Source organism: Rutilus rutilus (genome assembly GCF_951802725.1).
Source record: "Rutilus rutilus genome assembly, chromosome: 3".
In the NCBI taxonomy this organism is placed as follows: Eukaryota; Metazoa; Chordata; class Actinopteri; order Cypriniformes; family Leuciscidae; genus Rutilus; species Rutilus rutilus.
Window position 1 is genome coordinate 53,538,424 of NC_140211.1, and position 22,459 is coordinate 53,560,882.

General features: G+C 39.1%; 1 protein-coding gene across 1 annotated transcript in view; it reads left to right on the top strand.

The window, feature by feature from the left end:
• pmfbp1 (polyamine modulated factor 1 binding protein 1) overlaps positions 1–22,459 on the top strand; it is a gene marked incomplete at both ends in the record, with an annotated part of 92,528 nt that overhangs the window by 18,473 nt on the left and 51,596 nt on the right. The window contains 1 exon segment of the mRNA XM_084404346.1: positions 19,632–19,745. Within this exon segment, the coding sequence (XP_084260472.1) occupies positions 19,632–19,745 (114 nt within the window).

The window sequence follows — 22,459 nt, forward strand, 5'->3', positions numbered from 1 at the left end:
CTAAAGGGACTAAATGCAAAAATGGGATGGAAGCCTGAAATTGCCGCTGAGCTTTGTGAGGGCTGTGACGCGACAGGGACCAAATGCATTATCCTCTCCATAAAGGCCTCGACCAATGATAAAGATGGAGAAAAAATACTTTTTTGTGTCCTTAGAAGAAAATGTGTGAGTAAAAAGCCTTTGGTCCGGTGCGTCTGTTTTTGTCATTGATTATGAGAGCGGTGGGGTTTGTTTTAAGATACCTGTCTTCAGTGGACTGACTTAATGCACCGGCAGAGCGGGGGAATGTGAACGAGGAGGACAGGAGCCTGTGTCTTTACTTCTCTTTCATGAAGAGGCCGCTGCGGACGTGTCTTGCTTCCTGAGAAGGATCCTTTCCTCTTTGCGCGTTTATGGCAGCGAACGAGGACGAAAGTATCTTTGAGGCACACAAACATTCATAAACATGGATGGGCTAATAAATGGGTCGAGCTGTCAAGGGTATTTGTGGCTTCAGTACTAGTGGATGTGACCTGTTGATCGACTGTGCTGCTCAGAATCATCAAAAACGAGAAGTTGGCGCTCATGTCATGCTCCAACCAGACGCAACAGGATAGGTTTCCAGCTGCAAGTTTGTCCTCACTGGAAGCGAATATGCAAATCATAGCCAATCAGAACATATTTAGGGCCAGGTTTACTAACAGCTTGCTCCAATGCAAATCCTCTTTTGGCATTTAAAAACTACTGTCAGGATTTACTAAAGAAACGCAGTGAAAAATTAGCGCTGAAAAGACGTGGACAGGGTTATTTTTGTGGCATATTCAGTTGTGGGAGTTTCCCTTTCTCAAAATTTATGGGAGGAGAGTTTTTAAATGAATCACGCAACACGATTGACTAAGGTTTGCGCTAGTCAGTTTACTGGTATTTGCTACACTATTTACCGCCCAAAAAAGCATGTCTTAAACCAGACGCTAATTTGTGCTGCTCTTGGTAGATTGCATTGGTCATTATGAAAATGTTTCGACCGCCTCTGTTCATTAATGTGCGCGTCGCGTCGTCAGAAGATCACGCACAGAACTTTCCACTCTCATCTGCGCTTTTAACAGATTACGCTCTCACGCTAATTTGCCCTATTTAGTAAATCTGGCCCTTAATGTTTAATATTCAGATGTGGAGAAGGATTATGGACCAGTTCAATTTCGCAATGGACGGAGCCAGTGTTATTTTAGTATCACTGAGATACTCTTTTAGTTGTTATTAATACTTTGAATTAGTTTTTATTTTTGTATCTTACATTTTCATTACATTACATTTAGATTTTAGTTTTGTCAATTTTGTCATTGAGTTTTTGTTTTAAATATTTCTGTTTTTTGTTTCAGTTTTAAGCAGTGTCCGAATTCACCTCAATACCCTTAAATAGGGCTCTATTTGAGGGGACAGCCATTTGTAGCGGTGTTCGAAACCATAGTGGCCGTTATTGAGTGCTCTCATTTAATCCCACAATGCACTGCGTGAATGAGTACAACCGTTGTATGCTCGGCAGCTAGAGAATACCCATAATGCACAGTGAAGGTCGTGGCGAATTAATTCTCACGTCTCGCCAGAAGATGGCGCTCACAGCTGAATCATTCATCCATCCATTTTCCAAACCGCTGGTCCAATGTGAGTACGTTGTAATATACAGGTATAAATTCTTTTTTAATCGGTTTTTAAATTGTTTAACTAAGGTTTATACATAGTTGCCATGACAGAGTTCAAGATAAATCTTTTCATCTAACTATTGGAGTGGCTATTTTGCTAAGTTTCAAATTATTAAACAGCAAGCACAAACTATGCAAAAGCCGCAGCAGTTCTGGCGCACTCAGTGTCCAAAATCACTTGCTAATTTTCATTCACTCCCTAGCGTGAACTGTATTAATAGACTAATGTAGGTAATTGTTAATGAGAATATAGGGGACATTTAGTTATTTTAGTACATCAAGTTAAACTGAAAATGAGCAGTATTTGGCATCTAGATAAAAAAAGGTTTTAGTTTTAGTTTACTATTTTAACTTATGTCATTATGAAAGCAGTTTTAATAAATAAAGACAACTCAAACAGGCAAATCAACTCTAAACAAAGACAAATAACCGAGAACTCAAGACAGAAACACAGTGCAATTTATACAGTACTAGAGCAAACGAGCAACCAAACAAGACACAGGTGAAGAACATAAACGGTAACCATCGAAAAAATACAAACTAAAAGTCCATGAAAACCAAAATATGACGAGCATACATTTTTATTATAGTTGAATGCCTGATCAAATTAGCCAAATGCTGCTTTTTAACTGCACCACGATAATGGACTATCATTACCAAACATAATTGCAAAAATTATGATTGTTTTCAAATACTCCCTCCCTCCCGGTTTAGCCAATGTTGCTGTGTTGGACTGCAAATATGCAAGCGTTAGGATATGATCACATTACCGAAATTTCAGCGAAATATAACATGCAATAAAATTTCTATTGTCAATAGTATGAAGCACTTTCAAACCAAGCAGCTTTCTGTTGATCAGCCCGGTGAACATGAGCAATATCTGCTTGGGGAACTTTTTGCCCTTATGCAAAACTCCCGATTCCTATCGGAATGACTGGATTTCGCCGGTGAAAATTCCCTGAGCAATGGTAAATGTGACCACACCTTTAGGGTTAAACACATTTGACCTGCCAGTTATCGGTTGAAAAGTCAGAGTTCTGTGATTCAGCATATATATATATATATATATATATATATAGTTTTTTTTTATTCATGCAATTATTTTGGTAGTATCTTTTTGTAAAACTAAAAATATGTTTCTTTGCAGAGTGCAGAGGAAAATTTTTACCATCCCCCTTTTTTCTTTCTCATTTCTCTTCTCCACTCTCCTCTTTGTATCCTTAAAATATTCCGCACATCTCGCTGCAGTTCCGCATGACAGACACCCCTAATATAATCTGTGTGTCTGAATTCTAATTTATACCGTCAGGATAAAATAAATAGTCTGCAGTTAATTATAGGGAGCCAGCGCCTGCCTTTGCCCGGGTGATTTATGAAGTGCGTGCAGGCATTCTCCAACGCATTTTTCTTAATTTATTTTTAATCTGTCTTTCTATTAATTCTACAGCAAATGTCTTAATGATGTGCGAGGTGTGCATTAATTAGAGCAGGGGATAGAGAAAGAAGCTGGGGGTGGGGTTCAGGGGGGTCTGGACCTATAGGACCACTATAAGACTCCCCTTCACTACTAGCCCCCAAAAGCTCTCCCTTCCTCTCTCTCTCTTCGCATGTATGTGTTTGCTTTGTTCCAGCTGCTGTAGGTTCTGAGGCTCAGTGTAAAGTCTTTTCTAGTATCCACAATGCCAATTCAAAAAATGGTGGTACTATGGTACAGTGCTAGTACTAGATGGTAGTGGGAACTTTGATATATGTGCTTTTATTACCATATTTATACCAATGCATTACATAGTAGTCCAAGGTACTTTAACGAATACAATGATGCATATCCAAATACCATGGTATTACCATAACATGGCGCAATGGTATGTGACAGGCTAATATATCAGCTGATATGTGGTAATTTTGAGATTATTGGCATTGACAAATAACTGTCAACGTGGTAATTAACAGAAGTTGCACATTGGAAGATTGCATAAATATTATAAATATTTGCATAAAACACCACAACTTTGTGCTCTGTCATACACAAAACCTCAAACTGAAAATTCTGTCATCATTTACTCACCCTCATGTCATTCCAAACCTGAATTACTTTCTTTTGCGATAAACACAAAAGAAGATATTTTGAAGATTGTTGGTAACCAAACAGTTTGGTGATCATTTACTTCCATTGTATGTACAAAAAACACTGGGAAATTTCTCAAAATATCTTCTTTTATGCCTCTGCTGTATATATGCCTCCCGCCGTCTATAATACCGATACTCTTGACTCGCTTCCAACTCAACAACTCAAATATTATTAAGAATTCAAAGTTTCCATATGGTAGATATGACGTGCACATAATGAAGGCAACATAACTACTGAGGTATAGACTACTGCTATTTGCAATAATAAAAAAATAATAAACAGCAATATTAAAAGACTGCAGCTTTTGTCAACTAGCCATCATTCAGCTCCTGATGGAATTAAATTAAACTTTGGAATTATGACATGTTAGCTGGTGTAGTATCATAAATATGATTAAGATATCATGGCAACTATTTTTAAAGATGTTGATGTAGACATGCCATTTTCTCGTGCTCATGTTGATCTTTTAGATGCGTGCAGATGTGTCCCCTCTAAAGTAAATGGGATTCAAGTGTATTGCGCTGTTCCAAGACCTGCCATGCTTCTTTTGAGTCTCCCATGCACTTTGTGTACAATGTGTGACGTTTCTGCCTATTCAGACCATTCCACATCAGTCACTTATGAAGATCCATTTGAATTAGGTTATGCTGTCTTAGAGGGAAGCTGCCTATGTCAACTCACTAGGTTTGGTAACAAAGCTTACCGATAAGTGCGTCTTTCTCAACACGTCTCCTCAACTCCTTTCTCACATCCTTACCATTTTCTCCCCATCTGCCTTCCTTTCATTTCCTCCTCCCAAACATATCCTCGGTGAAGCAGCTAAGCATGGGCGATTGCAGTGCAGCTCCTGCAGGAACAGAGGGATAATTTAATTTATCTTCCTTTTTGTCTCTCCAGTCTGCTCATTTTATTCACACACAGATCATTACACACCAAGACCCCATTTTCATTTCCTACTGCGTACTGTCGCGCACACACACACACACACATATACGCAGGGCTTTAACTAGGCTGGCAGGCCCGGGCCTGGTGCTGCTGTCGATCGATACCCGCGCTCGGATAGGAGAGATCCGCACTGCCTTAATAGGTCCTGCAGGTCCTACCATAAAACACCTCTACAGACCTGAGGACCAGGGGCTTCATAAATTTCTCTCTCTCTCTCTCTCTCTCTCTCTCTCTCTCTCTCTCTCTGTCTCTGCAAGATGGAGTGGGACTGAATGCAGCCGCATGGGGTTGTGGTTGAAACAGAGTCATGCTGGGCGGCACAAGGGCTCGCCTGAACAGGTTTGAACGTGTAGCTTGAAAGGAAAGGATTGGGAATGTTTCCTATTTTTCTTTCTCTAGCGTTGGATACTTGTTTTCCCCCTTGTCATCTAAACTAGCTTAACCAGCAAGACAAATTAAATTTTTATGTCAATACTCTGCAACCGAATGAATTTCATGACCTTTGGTTCTGCGAGTTGTTCTTGAACATTTGTTCTTCCGACAATGTATAAAATGTACTAAAACACTCTGAAAGTGTTCCCTACATTAGTGTTCAGTGTAGAGCAAATGACTCTTATGAGCTGGTTCTTGTTAGTGAATTTGTCTTCACTAGATTTGTCTTTTTAGTGAATAAGAAACACTTATGAATTAGTTTCTCAGTTAGTCTGACTCGCTCACTGAACGGCAATTCATTACTTAGAGCTGCACGATTAATCAAAATAAATCCAAAATTGTGATATTTCTTAGGGGCTGTTTCAACTAAAAACGTAGAACTTTTTATTTATTTTGTCCGTTCGTTTACACGTGGGTGCCTGAAAACGCAAACTTTTGAAAACGAGTTTCAGAGTGCAAGTTTTTGAAAACGGTCTTCCGTGTGAACAACAAAAACGCAAATCTCTGAAGACGATGGCGTCATGCACATGCGTATTACGTGTTCAGTCTATAGCGTTTCATCGCCATCTAATGGCCTGGCAGCAGAATACAGCGTTTTTAGTCGTTTTTTCCGCGGATCCATGTGAATGGGGATCATTTTGACAATGGTGTCGTCTGTATGCGGAAAACTCAAAGGAAAAACTTCTCCATTATCAAATCGCAAAGGCTTATTTAAAGTGGCTGTATAGACCTGTAGAATTCAGAAACCCTTGTTATCAGTGACACCAGTGGCCGCTTGGTGAACTGCAGCCAGCTTGTGCTCGCACTCATTTTTTACGTTTCATTACAAGCTGTTCACATATTGGCAATTAAAAAAGCTATTAATACATGACAATTCTTACATATAGCCCCTTTAATTAAACAATTATATGCTTTGCTTTTCCGAGTGAGGCGTCACTATGAACTTTTACACGCAAGCAGCTCGCAATTCAGTTGAATAATTCAGCTCATTATTCAGAGTGGCTCAGACTTACGATTCCTATTCTTTGTTGCTGATTGTTGCCAGGGCGTCACTATATGGTTTCTAAGTTGTTCTTAAAGGTTGCTAGGGTTTACCTAGTAATAGGGGTATTTAGTGTTTAGGTCTATTTTTCTTAGACACGAATGTTGCTCTTGGACCAACAAAAGATGTTGATCACGTCCTGCTTGGTGAAATTACAGTCGTCAAAATGCATGCCGTCTAAGCTGATCTTTTCAGCAGGAAAAGCTTGACTGTTGATGAGATGTTTGTAAAACGAAAATCATTTGTAGCTGAAGAGGTTCTCCAAGTCCCAGCGTGAATCATTACGAGTGATTTTTACCTTCAAGGCGCTTCGCAATAAGAACGCACACAGTCGTGATTTGGCGCGTGAAACAGAGAGGGCTGAAATGAGGCGCGCCGTTCTGGAGCGCGTGAGATTAGATTAAGAGTTACACTGGCAGTAAAAGGAGATGGCCGCCCAGCATCTGTTCTCCCTCTTTCCTCCTGGCCCTCAGGCAGTGTTCGAGCATTATACAGTGTGTGTGTGCCTGCATTAGCCAAACAGATAGCTACCAACTTTAATTGCCTCTGCATCCACTTACTCACCCCTAACGCCCTTCAACCTCATCCACCCATCCCGCTTTCCTCGCCCGCGCAAATGAAAGAGCGAGAGGCGGGGAGATGGAGGGAGAGAGAAGGCAAGCATAATTACTTATTTTAGTGGACTGCTGTAGAATGCCTCTCGCCAAATGACTCTAATTCCAAATGGTTAACAAGAGCCGAATAGAGCCGAATCCGTGTGACAGCAAATTGCTTTCCCATTTGCAGCCTTAATGGCTTTTCATACTTTGCACTTCCAATAAGCAGTAAACTCGGAAATTAATATTGCACGCTGTGTTATGATGCAAATGGGAGGGAGATAGGAGAGCCGTACCTTCATGCAGAAAGCTCTGATTAGATCTGTAATTGCTTCACTCTGATTTTTTTCCCCTCTCTCGCCCTCCGTCTTTCTCGTTCGTAACTTTCCGACATATTTATTGAGCTATTTTGAGATTTGCCATATCACTTGTGCATCAACATTGACTGCACTTTTGATTTGTGTCACGCTGTGGTTTTTGTTTTCAAATCAATGCTAATCAGTGGTAATTTGCCAGTGGCGCGGAGACGCTCGTCCTGGGGGTTTAATGTCTTTGCTGTCAACCTTTAAGGTGTTTGTCACACGTTCTAGTCAGAACAAGTTTTTAAAATGAAACAGAATAATAACAGGAGGCTTGTAAATGAGACACGAGCCTTTTTAAGGTGTCTTATTGAAATGCACGTATACAAACGTTTCACGGTGAATAGACAATCGCGCCGGTTTGAAGATGTTTGCAAAACACTCTGAGGTGACGTGTTAATAGCGGTGCTAATGAATGCCTGAACTCTAACCGCTCGCTCTTCTGCCTGATTAGCACATGCGTCTCACATTTAGCTGTGCTTGATTAAATGGAGATTGCTCTAGATTAAATGAAATTAAATCTTGATTAAATAACATCAGGGCTGGAATGAAGCATGTAAATGTGTAGATAATGTAAATGGGAAGATTTTCCTCTCTGCTGGGTAAAAGAGACGTCCAACCATCAAACTTCAAGATTTACTACTACAAATATCACTTATGATGGATGGATGTGCTTTTTGGAGCTTCAGAAACTCAGGTTCTACTCGCTCGCATTATAAAGCTTGGAAGAGCCAGGGTATTTTTTAATATAACTCTGATTGTGTTTGGCTGAAAGAAGAAAGTAATATACATCCTAGGATGGCTTGAGGTGAGTAAATTATGGAATTATTTTTGGGTGAACTATCCCTTTCAGGCCGATTCGAGAACGCACACGAAATCAAGAGGCGGGATTTATCGCGTGAACCAATCATATCGCGATGGAGGCATTGATTTTCTCCTATTCATTAGGCTTGTTCGAATTCATGCAGCTCTGCGCAGACCGATTGGTGGCTGATTTGAAGCAGTGCATGCCGGTTAGAAATATATATATTGTGCCTATTGGGTTATATTGTTTATCAAAATAAAACAGATTAAAAAACGTCGACTCCACTTATAGTAGCTGTAGGCTTATGTTGAACTTTATTCTTGTTCAAACAGACGCTGTATGAAGCAGTACATCAAGTATTGAATGAAAATGTCTCTGAGTATTCACATGTTGCATTTCACTTCAGCTGTGGTAAAGTATGCAAACACCGCAATGTATGTTGTGTGGCGTGAGAGTGGCATGGCTTGTCGGACATAGCAACAGTAACTAAAGGGGGCGGGTCTTTGCAAACGGTCCAAACTGGACAGTGTTACTTTATAAAAAACGAGTGACTTTTTTACACTTTGTAATGTCACATTTTGTAATATTTGCATTGTTTTATTTATTATTATTATAAATTAGTATTAGTATTATTTTCTCATCCAGTTTTCTCATCCTCGGAGGAAACACCACTGATTTGCAAGATATTAGGCTTGTACCTCCTTGCAAATGCCATCAGTTTTGTCCATGGCTTTGGGTGGAAAGTGTACTGTGTGTTCCACAGCTCCAGATGCACACAACCATCTGACCTTTGGACAAAAATAGCAATTACATCCAGCCTGATTGGCTGAGGATTGTGCGCAGTGATTGAGGTTAAGTGCCCTTTGGTCTGTCGTGTGCTGCCAGGCCTCTGTATGCAGTAAGGCTGGAGGTTCACCTGACCAATGCGCATGTAATCTGATCTCCTTGCATGGTTTCCATGGCAACCTTCTCTTTCTAGTGCTTCTTGTTCCCATTTCACTTGTCACTTCGGTAATTGCCTCAGAATTTCCCTGTCTCTGAGAGTATTGGGGGAAAATGATGATGATGACGAGAGTGATAAGACAATATTTATGAACTGTGTATTAGTGGACAGCGGATGGAGAGGCACAATTCAAAGGGTGACAATGCTGGAAAACAAATACAGATGGTTAATGGTTTTACATGGTGGTCCAAGCTGGACATTTATGGTCACTAGTAGCTGGTGTAAAGATGACTGATCAGCTGGACAGAAGAGACCGCATTCGGCTCATCCAGATAGATCAACAGCACTGACGTATTGGAAAGGTTAACATCAGGTTAAAGCAAACACAATCTAGCCTACTGTGATTACAATGAAGGAAATGATAATGATTCACAGTAATAGTGACAGAAATGCTTCAACACATTGTCTGAATTGCAGCACAACTCAAGTGAAACTGAGTAACACCAATAACATTCCATTACTTAAGTAAGGGTTAATGCCCGACAAGGTGTCCATTGTCAGGTATTAATGGACGACGGCGAGGCGTGAACCGTCCGACGCGCACTCGCCGAAGTCCATTAATACCTGACAATGGACACCTCGAAGGGCATTAACCCGCTTATACCATGGTCACTTGCCAAATAACACATTTTTAAAACATTAGTTTATATTTTAATTAGTTTTACAATCGAAATCTAAAGTTTTTACAAACAATATCTTGGTTTCGGAGATATTTATAGTCCGCTCAGCTCGTAGAACCCTTCAGTTTTGTTTTGATACAATAAATTGTAAACGGATACTTTGACCGCCTGTTGCTATGGTTACTCACAGCTGATGTAGCCTGCGGCATTTATTTATTAATTTCGAACGGTAAACAGTCAGTTTCACCAGAACTCCTTTACTAGGTGTCCTCAATCACTTTTTAATGGACACCCTGCAGCCAATCAGAATCGAGTATTCACCCAGACCATGGTATAACATTAGTTGACAATTCTGCAATTAATTACTTTTTACCTATGAAATCAACATGATCAAAGATTAAAAAATGTGTTAGAATATTTGTCATTTTTTTGTTCCTGTTAATTAATGTAGTTAACTAATGTAAACGAATGGATATTTATTGTAAAGTATCATAAACAATGAATAAATTATGTTCTTTTGAGCTTTCTATTAATCAAAGAACCCTGAAAAAAATGTATCATGGTTTCCAATAAAATATTAAGCTGCACAAGTGTTTTGAACATTGATAATAATAAAGAACCATTATTAATAATTGAGCAGAGTACCAATAATAATTTGGAAGCAAACCAGGGCTGCGTTTCCCGATAACGTTGTCTCTTAGCGCGCTACGAAGACTCTTAAGGTATAACTTAACTAAAGGTATACCATTTCTAGGCGTGTTCCCCGAACCATACCTTACGTGCGACGTTACCCGGCGCTGTCCGTGGCGATGGTGCTGAATTGGTTGACATCGATGGCTCGAGAATCAATTATTCTCTTGTGCAGGGGCTGCTTCAATGCATTATGCGAGAAAGTGGTGTTCTTTATAAAAGAAGCACTTCAGAAATAGTTGAAATTGTATTATTAGGACTCAAAAAATAATCCAAACTATAATAGCCTAGCCTACATAAAATTGTAGGGTAGGCTATTGTATGATATATTGCTGCCATAATAACCAAATTTTTACGTGCTTTCTTCTCTTTCCCATTTTTGTTCGTTGAGGTGGAGCTGCGATGAAATATTGTTCTTGTAAATCATCTTACGTACGGTGCTCGGCAATGATCAAAAAGGATTCAAACAGTGAATTTATAATCTCTTCTTGTAAACTCAGACCTGGGGGACCTGTTTGTCAAAAAACAGTAGGTAGGCTAATTTAGCCAGGGATTTTTACGCGGGTTGGGTGAGAAAAAACACTGATATTATAGATTCGGACGGCAATAAAATCACAGACTTACCCCTGTAAATGTTTAAAATACCGTACGAGCCCATGAGAAACAATTAGCGTCCGAATAGGACTTAATTGACAGTAGCCTATGCTTTCACTGGCCTTTAAAAGCGCTCCACAGACGGCGCCGTCTTTTAGCACAACTATTCGCTGTATCGCTGCCATAGTTTGAGCAAACTCCCCACCACAATCATTCCCTTTAAATAGACTATTAAGCCTTTAATGGTTTGCCAGCTGATGTACCTTTGGATAATATAATTAAAAATCTAACAACAATCAGTGTAATGGCAATTTTATTCTTTGCATGAAAACACTTGAATTCGCCTAATTGAACACTGTCTGGGTGTATTAAAACTTCTGAATTATATTCGTATAGACCTGCAACAGTGATCAGGTAAAGCTAAGAGTGATCCAGACCAACCTTCCGAACATATGACTTACAGAAGGTATCCTTAACTAAGAACGTTTTGGGAAACACGTATTAACGATAAGGTACAGCTTAAGGTGTAACTTAAAGGTATAATGGAGGATTTTTTACTTCCGGGTGGATCACCTATACTATTGGTCCTCCTAATTGTCAATCATTCTGGTGAATCAATCAAACTTATTCAAAAACTGGAGAGGGCGGGTCTTATCTAAAATTCGGAAAGATCCTCCACTATACCTTTAAGAACGACGTAGCGTTAAGAGGGTTTCAGGAAACGCAGCCCAGCATATTAGAATGATTTCTGGAGGATCATGTGACACTGAAGACTGAAGTAATGATGCTAAAAATTCAGCATTGCCATCACACGAATAAATTACATTTGAACATATATTAAAATATTAAACATTTCATTTAAATTTGTATAATATTACACAATATTAGTATTATTTGTTGACTTTATTTATGATAAAAAAGCAGCCTTGCAGCACAAGGGGCTTCTTTCAAAACCGACACCAGTCTTTTGAATGGTAGTGTATGACCTGAGCTGGTGACGTCAGAACAATGAGTCTATTTCAAAAGATTCTAGGGATTTTCTGTTCTCCTGTCACTATAATGGTCATCCTTCAGTGTTTTCAGTGACTCCCATGATTCCTTACTACGACCATTAGCACTAGCGCTCAGATTCTGAGGTATGTTTTACCCTCGAAGCTGCATAACTCTCCAGGGATTGATAGGCCAGGCTGATGCTTCTATCCATCATTATGTGGAGAATATCAACAGCGAGAGAATAAAGCACCTTACGCCTTCTGATAACAGAGAGCTTCAGCTGGAGCTACTTGTCTTTCTCCTGCGCTCCAGATCCTGTAACCTTTTACGAGAAAGTTCTCAACAAAAACAAATGTGGAAGGTGGTGGAATATTTCATAAATGAGGGCATAAAAGTAAGAAATGACTCTCACATTCGCCCCTTCTTCCGAAAACAAAAAACACGAAAGTCGCGGCCACGTGGAATTTATATTGTGTGCTTTCGGCGGGAATGTCAGTGGAATTAATTGATTTGCCCGTATTTGTCAGGAAAGAGCAAGTGCCTGACTCAAGCCTGTGTTATTAAAGCTAATACCTCAGCGCTTTACCGCCGTGAATCAAGCTCTGACATGTCCTTATGATGTATGGATTTATTATTCAAAGTGTTGTGTGGGGCTGGGAGAGCCACTCATCCTGGCCCCCGGAGACCACCTGTGTTTTCAAAGTAAAGACCACTTAGAGAACGGCCCGGGGCGGCTGCAGTGCCTCTGGACACAAGCTACTGTACAGACCCAAGAAACATCTGCAGACGGACCTCACAGTGAGGACTGTTTAGATGAAATCATTGTCTCCAATGTGCTTCTGTGTTTCAAAAGTGTCTGATAGACCATACAAATCTGTCAAGCATTAACTTTTATGATTTTATCCAACCGAAAGTGACAGTAAAGTGCACTGGATGTTTTAGAAGAGGGTTAGCAAAGCAAAGAGATCATGTTAATCACAATTTTATTTAATTTTTTTATTAGAAGACTAATAATTACAAATAATTTTGAAATAAATCTGAAATAAAATCTAATCTTAAAACATTACAAAGAAATAAAAATAAACTTTAAGTTGAAGTTGAAGTAAAATTTAAAAAAAAAAAAAAAAAAAAAACATTCAAATGAAGCAAATGTAAAAAGCTAGATTCATATATTCATAGAATATAATATATACTGTGTATATATATATTCTATGAATAATAGTTAATATAAAAGTAATTAACACTGTGTTTTGTCATTTGTATTAGTATTTTTTTATATGTCGATATATTTTTAGTTTATTTAGTTTTAGATGTTTTAGTACTTCAATTTGAACTAAATGAAAATGAGAATTTTTATTTCAGGTAATGTTTTTTTATTTCAAGTAATGATAGTGTTCTTTAATGTTTTGGTTTTAGCGATAATAACCCTGACTATCATTAAAGTCCATAGCACAAAATGGGGCAGGAAAGTTGAGCAATCTATTACAATTAATTTTTTATTATTTATTTATGTAGGAAACTGGTTGACATGAGCAGCGGTCAAATATACAATCACAAAATATACAGTAAAACCACAGAATTCCAGGATCGACGAATCAGAGTTAAATATTACAGAAAGCCGTGTAATAGTGGTTTGGTTTAGCAAGCAACACTAATAAACATCGAATGAAGCCGTTACTAAACTAATATATATCCTGAATATGTACCCACAGTGAACAGTGGATGTTTTTTTTTTTTTTTTTTTTCTACATGAGTCCAAATGAGTCCAAATGAGTTGGACTCATGTCATCTTTTTTTCTTTTTTCTTTTTTTTTACTGAAAAAAGTTCAACTTTCCTAGTTTGTTAAGCCAGACTTTGAAAGTGTGCTTTTAAACACCTCTCTCCAATCAAGGAATCTGGGTCAAAGAATGTCCTTTTTGACTCATTTCTTTCTCTTTCCCTCTGCTAGTGTGTGAGGAATGGTATCATTAAGGTAATGTTCTTGAGAGGACATTTGGCTGAACTGTGATGTCCCTCTGCTCCTCCAGCAGCCGCAGTCACAGCCCAATCTACACTGACCTTTGCAGCAGAATATATCAGCAGTGAATATGCAAACGCATCCTAAACCAAATGACACTTCACAAAGTCAAAAAAGACCTTATGCTTACAAGCACAGCCTCTTCCTGCATTCTGTTCATTAACACACAAAAAAAATCTTACCATGTTCCACATTCATTTCAGCCCGGGAAAGTTGAATTCTTCAACTTTGTACTTGGTGCTATAGAATGACACACAGCTGAATTTCATAATGGTGTTGTTTTTTCTGTTACGAGCATTTTTTGCAATGTGGATTAAAAAAACTATAATAATTCACACTCTCAATATTTAAATTGTTCACTAACACTGTCGTGCTATAGAGCCTCTAAAGGGACCTTTGCAAAAAAACAAGAAACTTTTTGCATGCTCATGAGAAACTATTGTATGCACATGATTTTGTTAGGGCAGTACTTCTTTTAATATCAAGGCCTTATGTCCCCTTAAACGCATTCTCTGTGGTGGCCTATTAACGAAGTTCAAGGGTCCATAATAGTGTAATAATTCATAAAAAAAAGTTGGTGCTTTAATTTTTTTTTTTTTCAAAATTTGGATTTTGTTAAAGGGATACTCCACTTTTTTTGGAAATAGGCTCATTTTACAATTCCCCCAGAGTTAAACAGTTGAGTTTTACCGTTTTCGAATCCATTCAGCCGATCTCCGGGTCTGACGGTACCACTTTTAGCATAGCTTAGCATAGATCATTGAATCGGACAGGACCATTAGCATCTCTCTCAAAAAAATGACCAAAGAGTTTCGATATTTTTCCTATTTAAAACTTGACTCTTCTGTAGTTACATCGTGTACTAAGACCGACGGAAAATGTAAAGTTGCGATTTTCTAGGCTGATATGGCTAGGAACTGTACTCTCATTCCTGCGTAATAATCAAGAAACTTTGCTGCCATACCATGAGTCCAGCAGGCGTAATGATGTGACGCAGCGCCTGAAAATAGTCCCCAGCTCAGTAACTTCCAACGTGACCGGGACTAAGTTTGTCTAACCTATTAGACCTACAGACCCTTTCCAAAAAATTAGAATATCATGGAAAAGTTTATTTATTTCCATAATTCCATTCAAAACGTTAAAGGAAGCATGAAGTGCTCTGAAAATGTCCTGGTAGACAGTTTCCACAGTCTGTGTTGGTCATCGGCTGGTGTTGGTCCACTGTGCTGTCCACTCAACGCAGCCGTCTACCAGGACATTTTCAGAGCGCTTCATGTTTCCTTCAGCAGACAAGCTTTATGGAGATGCTGACTTCATTTTCCAGCAGGATTTGCACCTGCCCACACTGCCAAAAGAACCAAAACCTGGTTCAATGACCATGGTGTCACTGTGTAATTACTGTGTGATTTCATGTAATATTCAAAAAATTTTAAATCCATTTTTCGTGGGTTTTATGAGCTGGAAGCCCAAATTATGTACAAATAAACAACTAAATACTTGAAATCGTTTAAGTTGTGGGCCCTGAATCTATAATCTATGGAAGTTTAACGTTTTGAATGGAATTATGGAAATAAATAAACTTTTTCATGATATTCTAATTATTTGGAAAGGGTCTGTATTTTCAGGCGCTGCGTCATATCATTACGCCTGCTGGACTCATGGTACGGCAGCAAAGTTTCTTGATTATTACGCAGGAATGAGAGTATACTGTAGTTCCTAGCCATATAAGCCTAGAAAATCGCAACTTTACATTTTCCGTCGGTCTTAGTACATGATGTAACTACAGAAGAGTCAAGTTTTAAATAGGAAAAATATCGAAACTCTTTGGTAATTTTTTTGAGAGAGATGCTAATGGTCCTGTCCGATTCAATGATCTATGCTAAGCTATGCTAAAAGTGGTACCGCCAGACCCGGAGATCGGCTGAATGGATTAGAAAACGGTAAAACTCAACTGTTTAACTCTGGGGGAGTTGTAAAATGAGCCTATTTCCAAAAAAAGTGGAGTATCCCTTTAAGGCAGTATATTTGTATTGTCCCATCGCCCATAAAAAATAATGGTACATTAAAATGTTCTAAAAAAATCGCATTTTACAAGATCAATACACCCTTTATTAAGCCTCTTTGTCAGATTTAATGCATTCTTACAGGTGCTTTCATCACCTGTAATTTCTTCATTCAATTCCAACAGCGCTTATTGCGAGCAGTGCCATAGACACAGAGCACTTTAGAAAGCATTGTGGTATATATAGGGAAGGTTCACGCATCAATAAGTAACAAACAAATAAACAGCTGGATTCAGCCTCGTATTAGACAAACTGCTCTTACAAAGTCCAAATTCTGAGAATTATTTCTGTACCAGTCTTTTTATATGAACCATTGAAATTACGCTGTGGGACAATGCACACTGAGCCACATATTACGCCACATAAGGGCATGAATGTAGAAGTACCGCTCGACCAATAGCCACATTTTGAGCACTTTTTATTGTATCAGCCTATTTTTTTTTTCTTTCTTTTTTTGCCCCTTGAACTTGGCAAATAGGACAGTGCAGACAGCCGTATTGCATCGTCAGCCCATTTCGCAGCGCGGTTTCTCAGCCACCAAAGAGTTAAATTCGTTATAGCGGACATAATGGAATGAAATTAGAAGTACTGCTTTACCAAAAGCCAAATTTTGAGCACTTTTCACTGTACCAGTATTTGTTAACGACCCTCGAACTTGGCAAATAGGACACAGCCGTATTGCGGCATCAGCCCATTTCACTGCGCGGTTTCTCAGCCGCCACAGTTAAATTCATTAAAGTGGCTCTGTATCCAACAGTGCACAAACTTGCTTTTATTTTTTGTTTTGTTTTGATGTTTCAGAATGTTTCAGACATTCTCACTCATTATCTTCGTGGAATGGGCTGAACTTGACACTGTAGAAGAATACCTCATCTTAATCCATGTAACACTAATTTTATTTTACTTCATGTTTCAGACATTCTCACTCATTCTCTTTGTGGAATAGTCTGATCATGACACTTAAGACGACCTCATCTTAATCCATGTAACCTGACCAAACATGGGCAAGTCAGTGAGTCCACCCTCAGTCCTGCTGGGAAGGTCAATAGCACAGTTCATACTTTTATTTCCACATTTCTCTCCATTTTATTGATTAATGTTTTCTTTCGGAGCGAGACGGTACTTTTATTGCTTTGGCTTTTGTGATATGTTTTTGTTTTGGCTGAGGAGTGCGGAGCGCGCTCGTATATCATGAACTTCTGCACAGTTTGCCTTCGCTAGCCCGTGGTGTTCGTCAGTAATTAGACCAAAGTCACTGAGGTGGCCAAGTTCAACCTCTTCATTAAGGTTCCTCTCCTCACGGCAACAAATGGAGAGAGAACTATCATTCTGAGGTGCTGTGTGGAAATTTTAAATACATTTACAGTGGCATCCGAAAGTCTGAGACCACACTGAAATTAGCTAACTAACTCCCCACTAACACTATCCAACAGTGGACATATATATGCACAGGATTTTATTTTATATTATTTGTTTTAGAATTAAATCAAATGTATTTTATTTTTTGTAAATAAAATAATGTTGAAAAATATTATTTAGTTAAATTAAGTATTATGTGCCAGAATTAAGAAAGGAACTTTTTATTTATTTATTTATTTTAATAAAATGGCCAATCCCTTCATCTTGCTTATTGGAGCTCATTTCATAGCTAGCATGTTGTGTCTTGAATATTGATTGGAAATAAACTACAATAAAAAAAAAATTGTTATAATTACCGTGAATTATATATATATTTTTTTTACTTTTGTCTCATATCTCAAGTATGTTGTCTCCTTGGAAAATAAGGAGTCATTGTGAAATGGTTCACTGAGTAATTGGTCATGGTGAAAATGATGCAGCAACTTTATATTTTTATGATGGATTTATTTATTTTTTCTCCATAGTTTAAGATGAATAGTCTAGATCTGGGCCAAGGGTAGAACAAATCTATACATATGGCCAAGGCCTTTGAAAAATAGCAAGAATAAATGTTGAAGGCATGATCAAATGCTTCCAAGTCCATTTTAATGTGATCTTCATATATATGTATATATAAAGGTTAATGTGTTAGTTTTAATCAAGGTGGCAGAAGTTAAAGATAAGAGTTTAGTTAGAATCACCACAGCGCATGATTAAAGGGATTGTTCACCCCAAAATGAAAATCTGTTCATTTACTCACCCTTAGGCCATCCAAGATGTAGGTGACTCTTTTTTTCTTTAGGAGAACTGTAAAGATTTGTTTTGCTGAAACCGTGGTCCTTGGTGATTCGTATAATGCAAGTCAATGGCTACCATCACTTTGAGAGTAAAAAAAACATACAGGCAAAACCAAATTAATACCCGTGTCTCCTGACAATACATTGAGGTCTTATGAAGTGAAACGATCGGCCTGTGCAAGAAACTGAACATTATTTACAACATTATTACCTGTAATCCACAGCCTCTGCAAACGGTCCTGACGGTTCACAATAGTCTGGAGCGCGAGCTTCCTGTCGCATAATGACGTATACGCAGGAGCTCAAATGTTGGGAATCTGTGAAAATTCAATCTCTCCAATTGAGATCACGCATATATATAGGTTGCTGCATCCAGGTACAAGTAAGTACAATTTTGATGAACAATACAACACAGGAATTCTTTCCTCTCTGTAAACGAACACCGTCAGCTCAGGTGTGAGTTTGCTACTGCAAACGTCACTATGTGACAGGAAGCTCGCGACTGTAGTGAGCACGCACAGGACCGTTTGCCGAGGCCTGTATTACAGGTAATAATGTTGTAAATAATGTTCAGTTTCTTGCACAGACTGATCGTTTCACTAAGACCTCAGTGTATCATCAGGAGCCATGGGTATTGATTTTGTTTTACCTGTATATGTTTGTTGACTCTCAAAGTGACGGTAGCCATTGACTTGCATTATACGAAATCACCAAAGACCACGGTTTCAGCTAAAAATCTTCTTTACTTTTTTACTGAGGAAAACTGACACCTAGATTTTGGATGGCCTGAGGGTGAGTAAATCAACAGCAAATTTTCAATTTTGGGTGAACAATCCCTTAAATACATTTAGTCAGAGGGATGTGGCGATTCGTTCCTTCGTGTGTCAGACCGGCGTGTTCAAGCAGGTTAAGTGCAGGTGAGTGTGAGACAGCTTCGGCACGGTGGCGTCTCTCCCCCCCTCTCAGGGACCCGGGCAGAGCTTTCCCAATAGATCTTTATTTACAGCACAGGAGTCGGAAACGGCTAGTCAATCCATTTAGCCTGAGGCCACTGATTTGTTCGTATTTACTGCAACACCCAAAGAAAAGCCAAGGTATTTTTCCCTCTCTCCTTCCTATTGATTCGGCTCTTAGAAAATCTGCTCTGCTGTCTAAACACTATTGATCCTCCTGCTCTCCTCGCCAGCTCTTGCACCAGTATATAAAGGGACTGGATGAATTGAAATTTCATTTCCGACAACTTGTTCCTTTTATTTGTACTTTTTTTTTCTTACGAGAAGCAAGACTCAGCGTGGGTCAATAGCCACATGAAGGCTGAAGGTAGAGGTCAGTAGAGGTGAACTGCACTAATGAGGGCCTTTACTGTATGTGAAGCACTGCCATGAGGGGCGAATATGATCAAAACGAGGTGTCATAGAATCTGTTTTTTGTGCTAATGTTTGAATGACCCATTGTGTGTCTAACTCCAGGAATCGTGTGGGCTCCAGAGGGCACGAGAGGAGCTGACGGCGAGAGAAGAGAGATCTTTTCTTCAGGAGCAGCTCAACAGCGTCAGAGAGGAGCTCCACAGCGCCACCATCAGGGTACTGACGCCCAATCTTTCCTCCCATTAGTCTGAGATATAATAGACCCTTTTTTTCACATTTCAAGTGTTCTCAGAACCATCAGATTCATCAATAAGTTGAACTTCTACTTCAGGGTGAACTTCTATACCGGTGAACAGTGCCGTAGCTTGTAAATTCTGTCTAACAGCTGAGGAAGACATTCAGAAATTAAAAAGAATGCAGTCAAATGCAAAATAAAACCACTTAAATTTCTCATTGTCTTCATTTTCTTTTCGTTTATTAAATAAAGCTACTAAATGTATCCATCAAGAGCAGTGAGTTGTATTCACGTTTTCTTGACACATCAGCAATAATCCTTTTTTTCTGCGTGTTATACAAAACAATAAACTACATAATAGTACAAAAAGACAGGGACTTTGAGCGCGTAATTGTTCAGTAATGATATGTACACAGTAATGATATGTACAGTACAGTACCGGCAGGAGTGTGCAGGCGGCAGCTCTTATTAAAAATAATTTTTATTAGGTGTCCTATTCCCGGGAAAGTAAATTGTGCAGCGAAATGCATCCCATTATGCTAATCTGCAGTGTTAAATAACTTTTTGATAATAGACTGATCTCCTTGCGTACCTCTCCTTCTCACGTTACTGGTACCCAGATTTTCCCCCCAACATTTTCAGTCAGTCTCACTTCCACTGTAACTTTACTTCTTCAACTGTTCTCAGAGTAGCCTCAACTCTGATTGGTTCTGTTCAGCTGGGCGGGACTTGTGATTTTATTGGTCCCTCCCGAGCGGCAACCTTCCGGTCTCTCTCTTGAAGCCAACTTCATGTGACTTCACTTCAAGTGACTTAAATTGCAATTTATCGACTGACCGTTAGAGAGCTCCAAAAGAGAGTCAATTCTATATACACCCCCATGTTAAAGGGGAACTATGCAGTTTTTTTTTAGCTTAATTTACCTTTACTGAACAGCTTCGGAGTCATTGGAATGGTTATATGACTTTTTTTGGGGTTGAATGGTGGTCTTCTCGCACCCCCCTAGCGCCTGTGAGCGGAAAAACCACCCTTGCAACTTTGGGCCGGCGGGCCACAGGAAGTATCGCGTGATATCAGGTCTTGCGATGTAATGAATTGCGATACACTATCTAAACATTTATATGCTAGCCTCCTGTGTATCATACATACCTCAGTGGAAATGGCTCTGTGCGTTCACCAGCTTCTTTGAAAACAAATGCACATGATCAGAGGGAGAAGACGGGAGGGGGGAGAGTCGCCAACGAGTTTTGACGACAGTGTTGTCAAATATCTATTCCGAAGCTGTAGGGGGAGCTCTATAGAGAAACCTGCGAGCAAAAAGCGAAAACAGCGAAATAATTGTAAACCGCAAAGCGTACCTTCCCTGGGGGCTGCCATTGGTTAGCAAGCCATCACCTGCTGTTAGCAATCCATTGACTCCCATTCATTTTGGCGTCACTTTGACAGCGAATAACTTTACATCTGAGGCGTTTAAAGACTCTATTTATCCATTGCTTATTTCTAAAGAAACACGACAATGTATTAAAGGCTCCATTACCTTGTATCTTACGTAATGGCCCCGTAGAAGCAGTTTTTGTAAAAATAGGCTAACGTCATAACCACGCGACTCGCTGTCGCACAGTAGAGAAATTACCATATAGACAGGAGAAGCTCGCAGGCAGTCGGGGGGACGTGCAGGCATAAAGTCCGATAAAGTCAAGGGAGAAGCCCATAGAGAGTCATAAAGTTGCTCCTGCTCCTAGCTCACGGACAGCTCCTACTCACGCTCTCCATCTCTGCAAGATTCGGAAGGGAATGATTCAGATTTCTATTGGCACAGCTACTAGAAGACTTACAACTGTCAGACAGCTTGCTCACGTCACATCTACGTCATCAAGCTCAGTTTGAGGCTGCGCAGTACGCTCAGCCATCAGGAAGTGAGAGCTTCTAATTGACTTCACTTTTCTCCTTTGAAGTCTATGGGGTCGCTGTGTCCATTTCTTATACTGTTTAAACTGCATAGCGCCACTTTAATATGCCCAACTTTACAGCAGAAAAAAGAGATATTTTGAAAGCTGCTTTTACTAAATAGAATGTTTTTGTGGTTATCATTAAACTCAGTATGTTTATACTATAATGTTTCATAACAGTAGGGGAATATATAGCATAACTTCTTGATTTAGTGGGCCCCCTGGGCAGTTCCCCAAATATAATTTTTGCATTCCCATTTACTCCTATAGTTAAATGATGAAAAAAATAATAATAATCCACAGTAGCGTTTCTATGACTTTACAAAAGAAATGTTTTAAGAGATCGATTGTAGTGGTGAGAAAGATGTAAAATTTGCAGTCACTCCCTCAGCCGTTGTATTAGAAACACTCACATAGCAGAAAGTGTGTTATAAATGTACGTTTAAAAAAAAAATGAAAACATAAAAAAAGTTGCTAGATTTACAATGTTAATAACTGTAGAAACGTGGGGTTCATGCTGCTCAAAAGGGGGAAGCCTTGTTTTAATTATCATAAATATTCATATAACGACCACCAGCCCATCCCACATTCCATTCCCGGCTCTGTTGATGCATATTTTAATAGATTATCATTACGGCCGTCGTAACTCTTATTACTGTAGACGTAATTACCAGATTTACGGCGGAATATTATTTCCGTCCCCTGCAGCCATTTTGCTCAGCAAACCCAATTTTTCCTCTGTCGTA